The 19086-nt window shown below is 44.1% G+C and overlaps 1 protein-coding gene across 1 annotated transcript in view; it reads left to right on the forward strand.

Moving 5' to 3' along the window:
• noxred1 (NADP-dependent oxidoreductase domain containing 1) overlaps positions 1-19086 on the forward strand; it is a 73366-nt gene that overhangs the window by 9713 nt on the left and 44567 nt on the right. Inside the window, exon 2 of the mRNA XM_072567987.1 lies at positions 8846-9045. Coding sequence (XP_072424088.1) covers positions 8846-9045 — 200 coding nt within the window. The remainder of the gene's footprint in view (positions 1-8845; positions 9046-19086) is intronic.

Raw genomic sequence — 19086 nt, forward strand, 5'->3', positions numbered from 1 at the left:
TCTCCAGCATCTGCAGTCCTCACTTTTGACTAGAACAATAGTGTGTCTAACTGCAAAACTGGAAAGAATAGATACTCCAATTGGAGTGGGGGAAGAGGAGAGAGGACATAGTGACAGAGAATACAAAAAGTATAGCTAAAAGAAAGGGAAGAAATGGGATTGGGTTCACAATCTGAAGGTTACTGAACTCGATATTAAACCCAGAAGGTTGTAAAGTGCCTAATCTGAAGATGAGATGATGTTCTTTCAGTTTGCGGTGTGATTTGCTGGAGTATTGCAGCATGCTGAGGACAGACAAGTGGACATGCAAGCAGGATATCTAGCTACAGGATGGCCGGGGTCATGCTTGAGCACGGACTAGAGGTGTTCTGCAAAGCAGTCACCTAGTCTGCGTTTGGTTTCTCCAATGTAGAGTAGGCCACATTGGGTGCAATGAATGCAATCGACCAGATTGGAGAAGGTGTAGGTGAAATGCTGCTTCACTTGGAAACACTGTTCAGGCCCTTGGATGGTGAACAGGGAGGAGTTGAATTGCAGGTGTTGCACCTTCTGTGGTTATATGGAAGGTGCCATGGGAAGCGGGGGAGCATGGTGTTGGTGGTCAAGAAATGGACTAGGGTGTCCCAGAGGGAACAATCCCTGCAAATGCAGAGAGGGGGAGTGAGGGGAAGGTGTGTTTGGTGGTGATGTTTTTCTGGGGTTGTCTGAAATGACGGAGAATGATCGTTTAGATGTGGAGACTAGTGGGATGAAAAGTGAGGACAAGGGGAACATAATCATGGTGTTGTGAGTGATGGGAAGGAGCATGAGGGGTGAGTCATGGGTGATAGGTTGATTGCGAGTGAGGGCCCGTCAACCACAATGGGTGGGAAAACATAGTTAAAAATCACACAACATCAGGTCATAGTCCAAAGGGTTTATTTGGAAGCACTAGTTTTCGAAGCGCTGCTCCTTCATCAGATGGTTGTGGAGATGAAGGAGCAGTGCTCCGAAAGCTAGTGCTTCCAAATAAACCTGTTGGACTATAACCTGGTGTTGTGTGATTTTTAACTTTGTACAGCCCAGTCCAACACCAGCATCTCCAACTCTTGGGAAATCTTAGTTATGGAAGAAGGAAGCCATGTCAGCAGCACTGTTTTGGAAAGTGGCATCATCCAAACAGATATGACGTAGGCAATGGAATATAATCCTTGCAGGACATGGTGTGTGAACAGCTGTAGTGAAGATAGCTTTGGGAGTCAGTGGTTTTATAGTGGATGAATGTGGACAGTTTATTTCCCAAAATTGAGACAGAGAGATCAAGGAAAGGAAAGGAAGTGTCAGAAATGAACGATGTGAAAGTTATGGAGGAGTGGAAATTGGAGGCAAAATGAACAAATGTCTCAAGGACCAGGGTGGGAGCATGAAGTGGCACCGGAACAGTCATCAATGTACCAAGAAGAGTTGTCAGGGGGGGTGGGGGGGTGGGCGGCAAGTATCGGACTGGACCAAGGATTGTTCCACATACCCTAGAAGGAGGCAGGTATAACTGGGACAAGTGCGGATACTCATAGCCATTCCTTTCACTTATGCAGAAGTGAGATGAACTAAAGAAGAAATGATTCAATGAGAGAACAAGTTTTGCCAAGTGGAGGAGGTTGGTAGCGGATGGAGATTGTTCAGGATTCTGGTCAAGGAGGAAGTCAAGAGCTTGCAGACCATCCTGGTGGGGAATGGAGGTGTAGAGGGATTGGACATTCATGGTGAACAGGAGGCAGTTAGGGCCAGGGAACTGGAAATTGTCAATATTGTGGAGGGCATCAGAGGAATCACAGATGTAGGTGGGCAGGGTCTGGATAAGGGGAGAGAGGGTGGAATCAAGGCAGGAGAAAATGAGCTCGGTGGGGCAAGAACAGGCTGATGCGATGGGCCTACCCATTGTATTGTGGGAAGGAGGTAGAAGCGAGCTGTGGAGGGTTGGGAGACTATAATGTTGGGAGCAGTGGGAGGAGGTCTCCGGAGGTAACGAAGTCAGCGAAAGTCCGGGCAACAAAGGCTTCGTGTTCGGATGTAGGGTCATGGTCCAGCGGGTGGTAGGACGTGCTGAAAATGTGTTGCTGGATTCCTGAAGAAGGGCTTATGCCCGAAACGTCGATTCTCCTGTTCCTTGGATGCTGCCTGACCTGCTGCGCTTTTCCAGCAACACATTTTCAGCTCTGATCTCCAGCATCTGCAGTCCTCACTTTCTCCTCGGTGGTAGGAAGTGTTCAAGAGTTGGCGTTGAGACTCTACAACGTAAAGATCAGTGTGCCAGACTACAATCAGACCACCCTTGTCGGCGGCTTTGATGCCAAAGTTAGGGTTGGATCTGAGAGAGCAAAGTGGGCCAATTTCATAAGGGGACAGGTTAGTGGGTGAGAGGAGCAGAGACATTGAGATGGCTGAAGTTACACTGACAGTTTTCAATGAAGAGATTGAGAGCAGGTAAGAGGCTGGGGAAGAGCTCCAAGTGGAGGGTGAATACTGGAATACTAGGTGAAGGGATCAGTGGAACGAGGGGGAGTCCTGCCTGAACAAGTGAACACGGAGATGGAGACGGCAGGAAAACAATTCAACATCATGGCGAGCCTGAAATTCATTAAGGTGGGAGTGTAAGGGTATGAAGCTAAGTCCTTTGCTGAGGACAGTATGTTCACTTTCAGAGAGGGGAAGGTCAGGAGGTATGGTGAAAACACAACAAGGGCTGAGGTTGGGGGGAGTGATCTCTGGGGGACGGAAAGGGATGGCATCGGAGGGGGTGGAAGAGGTGGGTACAAAGGGACAGTAAAGATCGGCTCTGAGTGAAGGGATGGGATGGGGTCTGAGAGGTGGAAAGGGGAGAGCAGTGCAGGACTGTTGTTGGGAGTCCATCAGTTTCTGGGGCTTTTGCACCTTGATGCCTGAAAGAAAGAGAAATTTTTTTTTTGAGGCAACGGATGAGACAAAGGATGAAGTGGAAGTGGGGAATGGCACAGCTTTGAGAAAGGTTGTGTTGATGTTGCTGCAGAGTGGGGTCCAGTGTGTGCATGTGAAGGTGCATGGCACTGATCGTCGATCGCTGGATCTGGTGTAGTCAGAGGAATGTTGTAAGTCCTGGAGATACTAAATATTGTTGTATGCAGCAGTATTTGAATGGTTTAACTGATATCACAAGATATCTATCACCATCAGGATGGATAGGGCTATTTCTGGGAGGAGCTAATCAGTTCTTCAATGTATCATACTAGTTTTCCATCTCGCAGTTACTATGTTCTTGTTCTGATTGTCTGCTATGAGACTACCATGTACCTTAGATATACTATAACCAGATACTAAGTAATACAGAGTAAACACTTACTGATTAACTAAGACAACATCAATTCCTGCTGAAGAGTTCTTGTGGGCATCTCTTCTCATGTGGTGTCAGTAGCTTGACTAATACTAGCTGAAGGATCAGTGGTGGCAAATCTAGCTAGTATATCTCAGGTGTTTCTGCCAGAATCAATCATTTACAATATTGTGGTGACAATGGGAACTCAAAATGTTATTTAGCATTCTTTTCGAAACGTTAGAGAATTGTAACTGTGATGCGATCTGAATTTTAATTCATAGTAATTATCACTGAGCAAATCACATGACCAATAATAAATGTTACTGTGTAAATCAGAGCACTGAAAAAAATCACAGTAGATGGTATATTAGTCATCAACATCACATCAATCAATTCAAGATCACTGCTCAGATGACAGCAATCAATCATCGACATCACAGAAATAATACCACAAAACCGTTCACAGCAAGCTATGATTAATTTTAAAATAAAATCTAGCAATGTCCATCTAATAAATCACTAGTTTTCATAATTTCTTGGTTGGTGAAACTGTTTTCAAATTAATTATTAAATATATGACGAAAGTATAATGCTGTAAATGTTACAATGCTGCAGTGCGTCTTAAGAGAAACACGTTTGTTACAAAGATTTTTAAAATTAGGTAACCATTCAATTAAGAGTGTCAATCTGTCAGTTATTTCCTTATTTTTAACTGTGATGAGATTAGATTATTTACAGTGTGGAAACAGGCCCTTCAGCCCAACAAGTCCACACCAACCCACCGAAGTGCAACCCAGCCAGACCCTTTCCCTACATTTACCTCTTCACCTAGCACTACGGGCAATTTTAGCATGGCCTATTCACCTGACCTGCACATTTTTGGACTGTGGGAGGAAACCGGAACACCTGGAGGAAACCCATGCAGACACGGGGAGAATGTCCAAACTCCACACAGTCTGAGGCAGGAATTGCACCCGTTCTCTGGCGCTTTGAGGCAGCAGTGCTAACCACTGTGCCACTGTGCCACTCAGACAGAGCAAGCAAATGAGATATAGAGGATGTAATTCCGTTAGCATTTCAGTATAAGCCCACTGAACAGCTTTTGAAATGGTGAAAGGTTATTTGAAAATGTACATATGTAGCAGAGGAAAATCACCTGCACAGTGTATTCAAAAGAATGGATACCCAACAAACACAGTGCCGGTTTCTCAACAACATACCTAAACAAGCAGACAAAACACACCCAAAAACCCTAGCCATTCTCCCCTACAGCAAAGACATCTTGGAAATGACTGTCAGACATCATGGTAGCCCATAACCCCACTAACACACTAAAACAGCAGCTAATGAACTTGAAGGACCATTATACAGACAACAACCAAAACTGATGTCATTTACAAAATACCTTGCAAGAACTACATTGGACAAACAGGCAGAAAACTCGCCACCAAGATACATGAACGTCAACTTGCCACAAAAAGATATGACCAACTCTTACTAGTATCTTTACATACAGATGAGGATGGATACCACTTTGACTGGGACAACACATCCATCCTAGGACAAGTCAAACAGAGTCACACACATGAATTCCTAGAAGCATGGCATTCCAACCAGAACTGTATCAACAAACACATTGACTTGGATCCCATTTACCACCCCCTGAGAAAAAGAACAGGAAATGACATCACCATGGGAAATGGGGTCACCAACCCAAGGAAACTAAACACATAAATAAAAAGCGGGCCATATCACCAGAGCTTCATCTGGAGGCTGACTGAAAATGTTACCAAGTATGGTGACGAAACATCTGAAACCAAACAGTCCAGCTCAGCGAGCAAACCTACATCCAGAACCTCAACCTGAGCTACAAATCTTCTCAAAACTCACTAATCTGGAGAATGTTTTGCAAACTGTGCGAACCCAACCCAGTTTCTCAGTATTACTTATTCATGCAAACAATTTGAATTATTTACAATAGGGTACAAGATTTAAGTAAATCACCCTGACAGCTTTTATACAATCACAAGAATCAAACCAACAAGAGATTAGTATGAACAGGAAATGCTGGCAATACTCAGCAGGCCAAGCAATTATCATGGCACTTGCTGACTGCATGAGTCTACATTGGAGACAGTCAAATATTACAGCAGCTCCTGGTCTCCCAGGCTCCAAACAACAGCAAAGAATTAAAGTAACGTCCAAATAACAATGAACATATAGCAGTCAATAATCAACCCCAAATAAACAAGTGAAAATAAGCCAATTATGATCAATAAAAACACAACAAAAATAATCAAATTTATAACTGAGAATGACATTGATGCAAACAAATCCCTTCAGAAGAAGGGTCACTCTGAAATGTTAACTCTGATTCTCCCCACAAAAGTGCCACACCCAATGAGCTTTTCCAGTAATTTCTGTTTTTGTTGCTAATGTTATAAATCATAGCAGGGTTCAACTAATAAATAATCAATATTCTTATTCATCAATTCAATGTTTTTGATCGCTTGTGGGTGACTGTTGTTCAATACTTAGCTCAATACTATTCATCAGAATTATAAATTATTAATTTTTAAGTGTTAATTATTTATCAATCAACAGGAAGAAGGGAAGGCCAAGGAGGGAAATCAAAAAGACAGATAAGAATTTGAAAATCCAAATTGTCAAATTTGTAGCTAGTATAGATCAGTGAACAGGGGATAATAGGTGAATAGGATTTGGTGCGTGTTAGGACATGGGAAACCGAGCTTTGGATAACCTCAGGTTTACAGGTCGGGGCAGGGAGGGGTTGGGCTTTTGGAGGGGTTGTGCAAAATGTGGGAGACCAGCCAGCAGTGCGCAGAATCATCAATTCTGAAGGTGACAAAGGCATAGATGGAGGTTTCAGCAACAGTGGAGCTGATACAAGAGCAAAGGAGCAAATGTAAGGTAGAAATATGTGAAATTTGTGATGACGCGACTATGTGATAGCTGAAAATCAGCATTCTGCTAATGGGTGGCATCACCAAGGGGAGGCATGAAAACGAGAAATGGAAAATAAATTATATCGGGGTCAAATATGACACGAAGCTGTGAAAAAGTCTGTTTCAGTCTTAGACATTAGCCAGGTGGAGGGATGGAAACCTGCCATATTTTATTTGGAGGTTATTTCAGTTCATTTAGTTCCTTGCTGTCAGGTAGTCTGGGAGTTTAGAAACTGTAATGATTCAAGGTGATAGTGATTAGGGTACCAGGTATTAAAGCTAGGTACATAGAAAATAGAACAATACAGGACCTTCAGCTCTTGATGTTGTGCTTTCAGCCTTTTATCCTACTCTAAGATCAGACTAACCTACATATCCTTCATTGTACTAACTTCCATGTGCCTATCCAAGAGTTTCTTAAATGCCCATAATGTATTTGACTCAACTACCACTGCTGGCACCCACCACACTCTGTATAAAGAACCTACTTCTGACATCTCTCCTAAACCTTCCTCCAATTATCTTAAAATTATGTCCCCTCATGATAGACATTTCCACCATGGGAAAAAGTCTCTGGCTATCCACTCTATCAGTGCCTTTTGACAGCTTGTACATCTCGATCAAGTCACCTCTCAACCTTCTTTGTTCCAATCAGAAAAACCTATCTTCAAAAGACACGCCCTGTAGTCCAGGCAGCATCCTGGTAAATCTCCTCTGCCACCCTCTCTGAAGCTCCCACATCTTTCCTATAATGAGGCAACCAGAACTGAACACAATATTCCAACTATGGTCTAACCAGGGCTCTATAGAGCTGCAGTATAACCTCATGGTTCTTAAACTCAATTCTCTTACTGATATACTGGATTAGTGGTGCTGGAAGAGCACAGCAGTTCAGGCAGCATCCAACGAGCAGCGAAATTGACGTTTCGGGCAAAAGCCCTTCATCAGCCCTTCCTGATGAAGGGCTTTTGCCTGAAACGTCGATTTCGCTGCTCGTTGGATGCTGCCTGAACTGCTGTGCTCTTCCAGCACCACTAATCCAGTATTTGGTTTTCAGCATCTGCAGTCATTGTTTTTACCTCTCTTACTGATATGCCTTCTTAACAACCAAATCATCTTGGATGGCAACTTTGAGGAATCTACGGACATGGACCCCAAGACCCTCTGTTCCTCCACACTGCCAAGAATCCTGTCTTTAACTCTGTATTCTGAATTCAAATTCAACCTTCCAAGGTTAATCACTTCACACTTTTCCAGGTTGAACTCCATTGGCCACAAATCAGCCCAGTTCTGCTTCCTGTCAATGTCCTGCTGCAATTTACAATGGCCCTCCATACTATTAACAATTCCATCAATCTTAGTGATATCGGCAAACTTACTAACCCACCCTTCCATTTCCTCATCCAAGTAACTTATAAAAAAAATCACAAAGAGTAGAGGTCACAGAACGAATTCCTGCAGAACACCACTGGTCACCGAACTCCAGTTTGAATGCTTTCCATCTACCACCATCCACTGTCTTCTATATCCAAGTAACCAGATTTCCCTGTATTACATGCCTCCTTACTTCCTGAATGAGCCTACCATGGGGAACCTTATCAAATACCTTACTAAAACCCATGTACAACACATTGACTGGTCTACCTTCATCAAATTGTTTTGTCACATCCTCAAAGAATTCAATAACACTTGTGAGGCATGACCTGCCCTCACAAAGCCATACTGATTATCTCTATTGAAACTATAGTTTTCCAAATAATCATAAATCCTGTCTCTCAGAATCTTCTCCAATACTTTGCCCAGCCAGCATTATCCCTATTCCCTTTCTTGAACAAGGGAATAATACTTGCCACCCTCCAGTCATCTGGCACTTCTCCAGTAGACAGTGTGGACCCATAGATCATCGCCAAAGGCACAGAAATTTCTTCCCTCGCTTCATGTTGCAACCTAGGGATCTGGCCCAGGGGATTTATCTATCCTTAGGTTTTTCAAAATTTTCAGCACATCCTCCTTCCTAGCATCAAGCTGTTCTAACATATCAGTCTGTTTCACACTATCCTCAGTAGCGAATACTGAAGCAAAGTATTCATTAAGGACCTCTCCTACCTCCTCTGACTCCAGGCGAAAGTTCACTCCACTCTTCCTCATCGGCCGTATTCTCACTCTGGCCATCCTCCAGCATGACTGTGGAAACTGACACTATTTTCAGATTATATTGTCAAAATGCAGCTTGAAGATGTAGGATAGGAGGCCAATGATCAATTCTCAGAGGTTATCTGAAATAATGGCAAAGGTATTCCCTCAAGGGAATTCAGGAGAAAAACCTCTTTCAGTGGTGAGAATGTGGAATTGGCTATCACAGGAAATAATAGATGAACATAACAAAAAGCACATGTGAGATAACTGGAGACTGCAAGAGGGAGAAAGAAATAGAAACAGCAACCAGAATTCCAGACCAGTGCTGAATGGGTCGTGTCCTGCTGTAATTGCAATGTACCTCAATGTGACACAATGCTAAAAGTAAGCTAATTGAGTTTTCCAATTTCTGCAGATGCAAAATAATCGATGGAGTCCATTTTCCAAACTCCTGGATGGCGAAATACCAGATCCTTAAGTTTAACAGAGGCTGTCTGAGAATTGGGGTGCTGGGCTGTGGCCACTTCGGGAAGCAACTGGTATTATCCTTACTTCAGTTGACGGACCTGACTGCAACATGTATTACTGTCTCCACCAGGAGACCAGAAAAACTCAGTACGGTCTTTTTTTAAATGAGCAAAGTTCTAACTATGTTCTATACCTGTATTAAAGCAAGAGCTGAAAGATAGGAAGTGGTATGTTGAGTAACTACACTCAATGACCTGGCCTTCACAGCCTTCTGTGGCAATGAATTCCATAGATTCCCCACTCTCTGGCTGAAGAAAGGCAGCAGGTACTTAGGAACACTACTACCTGCAAGTTCCTCTCCAAGCCACTCATCACCCTGATTTGGAAACATACTGCTGTTCCTTTACAGTCATTGAGTCAAAATCCTGGAATTCCCTACCTACCGGCATTGTCAGCCGACCCACAGCAAGTGGACTGCAGTGATTCAAGAAGGCAGCTCACCACCACCTTCTCAAGGGCAAATAGGGATAGGCTATCAATGCTGGCCAGCCAGCAATGCCCAAGTCCCACAAATGAATAAAACAAAACCTCAAGTTTGCTCAACCTCTCTTCAGAGATTTGAACAGGATTGCTGAATAAATAATGTGAGTGAAAGTGCACTCATCTGGGAAATTTGTCGTGGATGAAAGCTTTAATGCAGTGCTGAGAGAGTGCAGCACTGTCACAGGGTCAGTACTGAGGGAGTGCCAAACTATCAGAGAATTGAGTGCATTGAGTTGGGAGGTAATGTTGTAGCTGTACAGGATATTGGATTTTGGAATACTGTGTGCAAATCTGGTCTCCCTGCTTTTGGAAGAATATTGTAAAACTTGAAAGGGTTCAGGAAAGGGTCTTGACTGGAAATGTGATGACTCTAGTACATTGAATGGATAAAAACTAATCCAATGTGTGCAGGAGGGTTTCCTGACACGGTATGTCAAAGGACTGACAAGAGGAGAGGCCACACTGGATCTGGTACTTAGTAATGAACCAGGCCAGGTATTTGATATAGTGATAGGTGAGCACTTTGGAGAGAGTGCCCATAATTTGGTTATGTTTAGTTTAGCGATGAAAAGGGATAGGTACGTGCCACAGGCAAAAGTTATACATGGGGGATGGGCAATTATAATGCAATTAGGCAAGACTTAGGAGGCATAAAATGGGGCAGCAAAATGCAGGGGATGGGGACAATTGAAATGTGGAGCTGGTTTAAGGAACAGATATTGTGTGTCATAGAGTCATAGAGATGTACAGCATAGAAACAGACTCATTGGTCCAACCCATCCATGCCGACCTGATATCTCAACCCAATCTAGTCCCACCTGCCAGCACCCTGCCCATATCCCTCCAAACCCTTCCTATTCATATACCCATCCAAATGCCTCTTAAGTGTTGCAATTGTACCAGCCTCCACCACTTCCTCTGGCCGCTCATTCCATACACATACCACCTCTGCGTGAAACAGTTGCCCCTTAGGTCTCTTTTATATCTTTCCCTCTCACCCTAAATCTATGCCCTCTAGTTCCGGACTCCCCGACCCCAGGGAAAACACTTTGTCTATTTACCCTATCCATGCCCCTCATGATTTTGTAAACCTCTATAAGGTCACCCCTCAGCCTCCGGTGCTCCAGGGAAAACAGCCCCAGCCTGTTCATCCTCTGCCTTTCACTCAAATCCTTCAACCCTGGCAACATCCTTGTAAATCTCTTCTGAACCCTTCTGAACCCATGGGGAACCTTGTCGAACTCCTTACTGAAGTCCATTTAGATCACATCTACTGCTCTGCCCTCATCAATCCTCTTTGTTATTTCCTCAAAAAACTTAATCAAGTTTGTGAGACATGGTTTCTTACATACAAAGCATGTTGACTATCCCTAATTAGTCCTTGCCTTTCCAAATACATGTACACCCTGTCCCTCAGGATTCTCTCCAACAACTTGCCCACCACCGACGTCAGGCTCACTGGACTGTAGTTCCCTGGATTGTCCTTACCATCCTTCTTAAACATTGGCAGCACGTTAGCTAACCTCCAGTCTTCCGGCACCTCACCTGTGACCATCGATGATACAAATATCTCAGCAAAAGGCCCAGCAATCACTTCTCTAGTTCTAGGGTGCACCTGATCAGGTCCTGAGGATTTATACACCTTTATGCATTCCAAGACATCCAGTACTTACTCCTCTGTAATCTGGACATTTTGCAAGGTGTCACCATCTATTTCCCTACAATCTATATCTTCCATATCCTTTTCCACAGTAAATACTGATGCAAAATACTCATTTAGTATCTTCCCCATTTTCTGTGGCTCCACACAAAGGCCGCCTGGCTGATCTTTGAGGGACCCTATTCTCTCCCAAGTTACCCCTTTGTCCTTAATGTATTTGTAAAACTCCTTTGGATTCTCCTTAATTCTATTTGCCAAAGCTATCTCATGTCCCCCTTTTGCCCTGCTGATTTCCCTCTTAAGCATATTCCTACTTCCTTTATACTCTTCTAAGGATTCACTCAATCTACCCTGTCTATACCTTACATATGCTTCCTTCTTTTTCTTAACCAAACCCTCAATTTCTTTCATCATCCAGCATTCCCTATACCTACCAGCCTTCCCTTTCACCCTGACAGGAATATACTTTCTCTGGATTCTCGTTATCTCATTTCTGAATGCTTCCCATTTTCCAGCCTTCCCTTTACCTGCAAACATCTACCCCCAATCAGCGCCAGAGATCCGGGTTCAGTGGGCGGCACGGTGGCACAGTGGTTAGCACTGCTGCCTCACAGCGCCAGAGATCCGGGTTCAATTCCCGCCTCAGGCGACTGACTGTGTGGAGTTTGCACATTCTCCCCGTGTCTGCGTGGGTTTCCTCCGGGTGCTCCGGTTTCCTCCCACAGTCCAAAGATGTGCTGGTCAGGTGAATTGGCCATGCCAAATTGCCCGTAGTGTTAGGTAAGGGGTAGATGTAGATGTCAGGGTATGGGTGGGTTACGCTTCGGCGGGGCGGTGTGGACTTGTTGGGCCGAAGGGCCTGTTTCCACACTGTAAGTAATCTAATCTAATCTAAAAGTTCTTGCCTAATACCGTCAAAATTTGCCTTTCTCCAATTTAGAACTTCAGCTTTTCCTTGAATGGTATGTCCCTGTCAGGCAGGGAGGAAGTTATAAGGTAAGGGAAGCATGGTTTACAAAAGAAATTTTATCTGTTGTTAAGTGGAAGAGGGAGGCTTATGTGACATTGAGGTGAGATGGTTCAGAAGAGGCGATGGAGAGTTACAGAGTAGCTAGGAAGGATTTAAAGAGAGAGTTAAGAAGAGCAAAGAATGTAAATGAGCAATCTTTAGCAAATAGAATGAAGGAGAACCCTAAAGCTTTCTATAGGTATGTGAGGAATAAAAGGATGATTAGGGTAGGAATAGGGCCTGTCAAAGACAGAAGTGGGAAGTTCTATGGGGACCCTGTGGAGATCGGAGAGGTGCTAAATGACTATTTCTCATCTGTTTTCACTCAAGAAAAAGAGAATATTGTAGAGGAGAAAACTGAGATACGGCTATTAGACTTGAAAGGATTGAGGTTAGTAAGGAGGAGATATTATCAATTCTAGAAGGCATGAAAGTAGATAGGTTTCCTGGGCCGGATGGGATTTATCCAAGGATTCTCTGGAAAGCTATGAAGGAGATATCCGAGCCTTTGGCCTTGATCTTTGAGTCATCATTGTCTAGAGGTTTAGTACTAGATTGCAAATGTTATGTTCTTGTTCAAGAAGGGCAATAGACATGACCCAGGTAACGATAGACCAGTGAGCCTTACATCTGTTGTAAGAAAAGTTTTGGAAAGGATTATGAGGAATAGGATTTATAATCATCTAGCAAGCAACAATTTGATTTCAGATAGCATGGTTTTGTCAAGAGCAGGTTGTGTCCTACAAACCTCATTGAGTTTTTTGAAAACGTGACCAAGCATGTGGATGAGGGTATGGCAGTTGACATAGTGTGCATGGACCTCAGTAAAGCCTTTGATAAGGTTCCACATGGTAGGCTGTTGGAGAAAATGCAGAGGCATGGGATTGAAGGTGATTTAGCAGTTTGGATTAGAAACTGGCTTTCTGTAAGGAGGCAATGAGTGGTGGTTGATGGAAAATATTTAGGCTGGTGTGCCACAAGGATCTGTTTTGGGACATTGCTGTTTGTCATTTTTATAAATGACTTAGATGCAGGCATAGGTGGATGGGTTTGTAAGTTTGCAGGTGATACTAAAATCGGTGGAGCGGCGGACAGTGTGGAAGAATGTTGCAGGGGGTCTTGGATAAACTGCAGAATTGGCTGAAAGGTGGCAAATAGAGTTCAATGCAGATAAATGTGAGGTGATTCACTTTGGGAAGAATAACAGGAAGGCAGAATACTGGGTCAATGGAAAGACTCTTGATAGTGTGGATGTGCAGAGGGATCTTGGAGTCCATGTATATAGATCCCTGAAAGTTGCCATCCAGATTGATTGTGCTGTTAAGAAGGCACGGTGTGTTAGGGTTTATTGGTAGAGGGATTGAGTTCCAGAACAGTGATGTCATGCTGCAACTGTACAAAATGCTAGTGTGGCCTCACTTCAAGTATTGTGTGCAGTTCTGGTCGCCCCATTACAGGAATGATGTGGAAACATAGGAAAAGGTGCAGAGGAGATTCACCAGGATATTGCCTGATCTGGAGGGAAGATCTTATGAGGAAAGGCTGAGAGACTTGGGTCTGTTCTCATTGAAGAGAAGAAGGCTAAGAGTGGATTTAATAGAGACTTACAAGATGATCAGAAGATTAGATAGGGTGGACAGTGAGAGTCTTTTTCCTAGGATGATGACATCAGCTTGTATGAGGGGGCATAGCTGCAAATTGAGGGGTAATAGATTTAAGACAGATGCCAGAGGTAGGTTCTTTACGCAGAGAGTGGTAAGGGCGTGGAATGCCCTGCCTGCCAATGTAGTTAACTCAGCCACATTAGGAGCATTTAAACAGTCCTTGGATAAGCACCTGGATGATGATGGGATAGTGTAGGGCGATGGGCTTAGATTAGTTCACAAGGCAGCACAACATTAAGGGCCGAAGGGCCTGTTCTACACTGTGTTGTTTTATGTTATATGTTCTATAAAAGATTTCACAATGATGTTGCCAGGGTTGAAGGGTTTGAGCCACAGGGAGAAGCTGAATAGGCTGGGGCTGTTTTCCCTGGAGCGTTGGAGGCTGAGGGGTGACCTTATAAAGGTTTATAAAGTCATGAGGGGCATTGATACAGTAAATAAGACCTTAAGACCTGGGAGCAGAAATTAGGCCATTCAGCCAATCAGATCTGCTCCAACATTCAACTATGGCTAATACGTATCTCAACCCCATTCTCCCACTTTCTCCCTGTAACTCTTGATCCCCTTGATATTCAAGAACTTATATATCTCAACCTTAAATATACTCAATGACCTGGCCTCTATAGCCTTCTGTGGCAGTGAATCCCATAGATAAATAAGTTTCTCCTTATCTCCGTACTAAAATGTCTTCCCTTTACTCTAAGGCTAGGACCCTTGGGTCCTGGTCTCTTCTACCAATGGAAACATAGGTGCCGCGAAGGGAGAGGTTAGTATTGGTGTTTGTGGAATGGACTAGGATGTTCCATAGGGAATAATCCCTACATAATGCAGACAGGGCAAGTGATTGGTGGTGGCATTCTGCTGAAGTTGTCTGAAATGGAGGAGAATGCTCCTTTGAATGCGGAGGCTGGTGGGATGAAACATGAGGACAAGGGGAACCCAATCACGCTGTTGTGCGTGATGGGGAGGGGCAAGGGCGGAAGCACGGGTGATAGGTTGGATGTGATTGAGGGCCTTGTCAACCACAATGGGCAGGAATCCATGGTTGTGGAAGAAGGAAGCCATGTCAGCAGCACTGTTTAGGAAGGTGACATCGAGTGAACAGGTATGATGTAGGTGAAGGAACTGGGAGAATGGCATGGAATCCTTGTAGGATGTGGAGTGTGAAGAGCTGGAGTGAAGGTAATTATGGAAGTCGGTGGCTTTGTAGGAGGTGGCAGTGGCCAGTTTATTCCCCGAAATGGACATGGTGAGGTCAAGGAAAGGAAGGGAAATGTCAGAAATGAACAATGTGAAAGTTATAGAGGGTGAACTTGGAGGCAAAAATGAAGGTCCTGTTGGGAGCATGAAGCAGGACCAAAGCTGTCGTGAATATACTGAACACAGATTTGTGGGAAGGGGGCCAATGTAGGACTGAAACTAGGATTGTTCCACAGGAATATTGCGTGCAATTCTGGTCTCCTTCCCTTTGGAAAGATGTTGTGAAACTTGAAAGGATTCAGAAAAGATTTACAAGGATGTTGCCAGGGTTGGAGGATTTGAGCTATAGGAGAGGCTGAATAGGCTGGGGCTGTTTTCCCTGGAGCGTCGGAGGCTGAGGGGTGACCTTATAAGGATTACAAAATCACGAGGGGCATAAATAGGATAAATAGACAAAGTCTTTTCCCCAGGGTGGGGGAGTCCAGAACTAGAGGGCATAGGTTTAGGGTGAGAGGGGAAAGATATAAAAGAGACCAAAGGGGCAACTTTTTCCTCCAGAGGATGGTATGTATATGGAATGAGCTGTCAGAGGAAGTGGTGGAGGCTGGTACAATTGTAACATTTAAAAGTCATTTGGATGGGTGTATGAATAGGGCAGGTTTAGAGGGATATGGGCTGGGTGCTGGCAGGTGGGACTAGATTGGGTTGGGATAATTGGTTGGCATGGACGAGTTGGACCGAATGGCTTTTTTCCGTGCTGTATATCTCTATGGCTCTATGACTCTATGACTCTATCTTCCTAATATCTACTCTGTCCAGGCCATTCAGTAATCTGTATGTTTCAATTAAATCCCTCCTCATCCTTCTAAAATCCATCAAGTATAGACGCAGAGTCCTCAAACATTCCTCATATGTTAAGCTTTTCATTTCCTGGGATCGTACTCATGAACCTCCTCTGAACTTGCTCCAGGGCCAGTACATCCTTCCTGAGATATGGGGCCCAAAATTGCGCACAATGCTCCAAATGTGATCTGATCAGAGTCTTATAAAGTCTGAGAATTACATCTGTGCTTTTACATTCAAGTCCTCTCAAATTAAATGCCATCATTGCATTCCTAACTACTGACACAACCTGCAAGTTTACCTTGAGAGAATCCTGGACTCAAAGTCCCAAGTCTCTTTGCACTATTGTTACTAATTTGATTTGCCAAATCTAGATCCAGATTAAAGTAAACTATACTTACAGGCATTCTTTTATTACAAACCTGACATTGGTGATGGACAAGTTGTTAGAAGGAATCCTGAGGGACATGGTTTACATGTATTTGGAAAGTCATGGACTGATTAGAGACAGTCAGCATGGCTTTGTGCATGGGAAATCATGTCTCATGGACTTGTTTGAGTTTTTTGAAGAACTACCAAAGGATTGATGAGGGCAGAGCGGTGAACTTAATCTATATGGACTTCAGTAAGGCGTTCAACAAGGTTCCTCATGGTACACTGGTTAGCAAGGTTAGACCACATGAAATACAGAGAGAACTAGCCACTTGGATACAGACCTGGCTTGAAGGAAAAAGGCAGAGAGTGGTGGTGGAGAGTTACTTTTCAGACTGGAGGCCTGTGACCAATCGTGTGTCACAAGAATTGGCGCTGGGGTCCATTACTTTTTGTCATTTACATAAATGATTTGGATGTGAACACAGGTTATATAGTTTGTAAAATTATGAGGAGCATGAATAGGATAAATAGAGTCTTTTCCCTGGGGTGGGGGAGTCTAGAACTAGAGAGCATAGGTTTAGGGTGAGAGGGGAAAGATATAAAAGGGACCAAAGGTGCAATTTTTCCATGCAGAGGGTGGTGCGTATGTGGAATGAGCTGCCAGATGAAGGAGGCTGATACAAATATAGTATTTAAGAGGCATCTGGATGAGTTAATGAAAAGGAAAGGTTTTAGAGGCATTTGTGCCATGTGCTGGCAAATGGGACTAGATTAAGTTAGGATAACTAATTGGCATGGGTGAGTTGGACCCAAGGGTCTCTTTCAATGCTGTATATCTCTATGACTCTACAGATGTATGACTTTTCTCCCCATTTAGAAAATAGGTCTGCCTCAATTCTTTTTACCAAAGTGCATGACCTCTCACTTTCCTATGTTGTACTTCATCTGCCACTTCTTTGTCCACTTTCCTAACCTGTCCACATCCTGGTATTAGGCAGGAACTGTGGAGCCGAAGTAGGGAACACATATTCTCAGGGAAATGCTCAACAGAAATGTGGAGGTTCTGGATTAGTGGTGCACTTGCTGCGAGTGCTGGATAAGTTTGTCCCACTGAGGCAAGGACGGGATGGAAGGGTAAAGGAACCTTAGATGACAAGCGATGTGGAACATTTAGTCAAGAGGAAGAAGGAAGCTTACTTAAGGTTGAGGAGGCAAAGATCAGACAGGGTTCGAGTGGGTTACGAGGTAGCCAGGAAGGAACTGAAGAATGGACTGAGGAGAGTGAGAAGGGGGCATGAAAAAGCTTTAGCAGGTAGGATCAAGGAAAACCCTAAGGCATTCAACACTTATGTGAGGAACAAGCTGATACATGAAACAGGCTGATAGGTTAAACATAGAACATAGAACAGTACAGCACAGAGCAGGCCCTTCAGCCCACGATGTTGTGCCGACCACTGATCCTCATGTATGCACCCTCAAATTTCTTTGACCATATGCATGTCCAGCAGTCTCTTAAATGTCCCCAATGACCTTGCTTCCACAACTGCTGCTGGCAACGCATTCCATGCTCTCACAACTCTCTGTGTAAGGAACCCCCCTTTGACATCCCCTCTATACTTTCCTCCAATATGAGGAAACTTAAGGCCCTTGGGCCAGAAGGGATATACCCAAAGTTACTACGGGAAGGAAGGGAAGAGATTGTTGCGCCTTTGGCAATGATCTTTGCGTTCTCACTGTCCACTGCAGTAACATCAGATGATTGGAGGGTGGCAAATGTTATTCCCTCGTTCAAGAAAGGGAATAGGGATAACCCTGGGAATTACAGACCTGCCAGTCTTACGTCGGTGGTGGGCAAATTATTGGAGGGGATGCTAAGAGACAGGATTTATTCAAAGTTTGGGAGAAGATTTGTAGCTCGGGTGCTCATTGTTGCGGTTCTGTTCGCCAAGCTGGGAATTTGTCTTGCAAACGTTTCGTCCCCTGTCTAGGTGACATCCTCAGTGCTTGGGAGCCTCCTGTGAAGCGTTTCTGTGCTGTTTCCTCTGGCATTTATAGTGGTTTGTCTCTGCCGCTTCCAGTTGTCAGTTCGAGCTGTCCGCTGTAGTGGCCGGTATATTGGGTCCAGGTCAATGTGTTTGTTGATAGAGTCTGTGGATGAGTGCCATGCCTCTAGGAATTCCCTGGCTGTTCTCTGTTTGGCTTTCCCTATAATGGTAGTGTTGTCCCTACCATTACAGGGCAAGCCAAACAGAGAACAGCCAGGGAATTCCTAGAGGCATGGCACTCATCCACAGACTCTATCAACAAACACATCGACCTGGACCCAATATACCGGCCACTACAGCGGACAGCTCGAACTGACAACCGGAAGCGGCAGAGACAGGCCACTATAAATGCCGGAGGAAACAGCACAGAAGCGCTTCACAGGAGGCTCCCAAGCACTGAGGATGTCACCTAGACAGGGGACGAAACGTTTGCAAGACAAATTCCCAGCTTGGCGAACAGAACCACAACAAAGACAGGATTTATGATTATTTGGAAAACAATTGTTTGATTAGAGATAGTTAGCATGGCTTTGTGAGGGACAGGGTCATGCCTTACAAGCCTTATTGAATTCTTTGAAGATGTGACAAAATACATTGATAAAGGTAGAGTAGTGAATGTGGTGTATATGGTTTTTAGCAAGACGTTTTTAGATTAGATTCCCTACAGTGTGGAAACAGGCTCTTCAGTCCAACAAGTCCACACCAAACCTCCGGAGAGTAACCCACCCAAGCCCATTCCCCAACCCTTTATTTACTCCTGACTAATGTACCTAACACTGTGGGCAATTTAGCATGGCCAATTCACCTGACCTGCACATCTTTGGATCGTGGGAGGAAACCCACGCAAAC

This window comes from Chiloscyllium punctatum, chromosome 4 (assembly GCF_047496795.1).
Source record: "Chiloscyllium punctatum isolate Juve2018m chromosome 4, sChiPun1.3, whole genome shotgun sequence".
Lineage (NCBI taxonomy): Eukaryota > Metazoa > Chordata > Chondrichthyes > Orectolobiformes > Hemiscylliidae > Chiloscyllium > Chiloscyllium punctatum.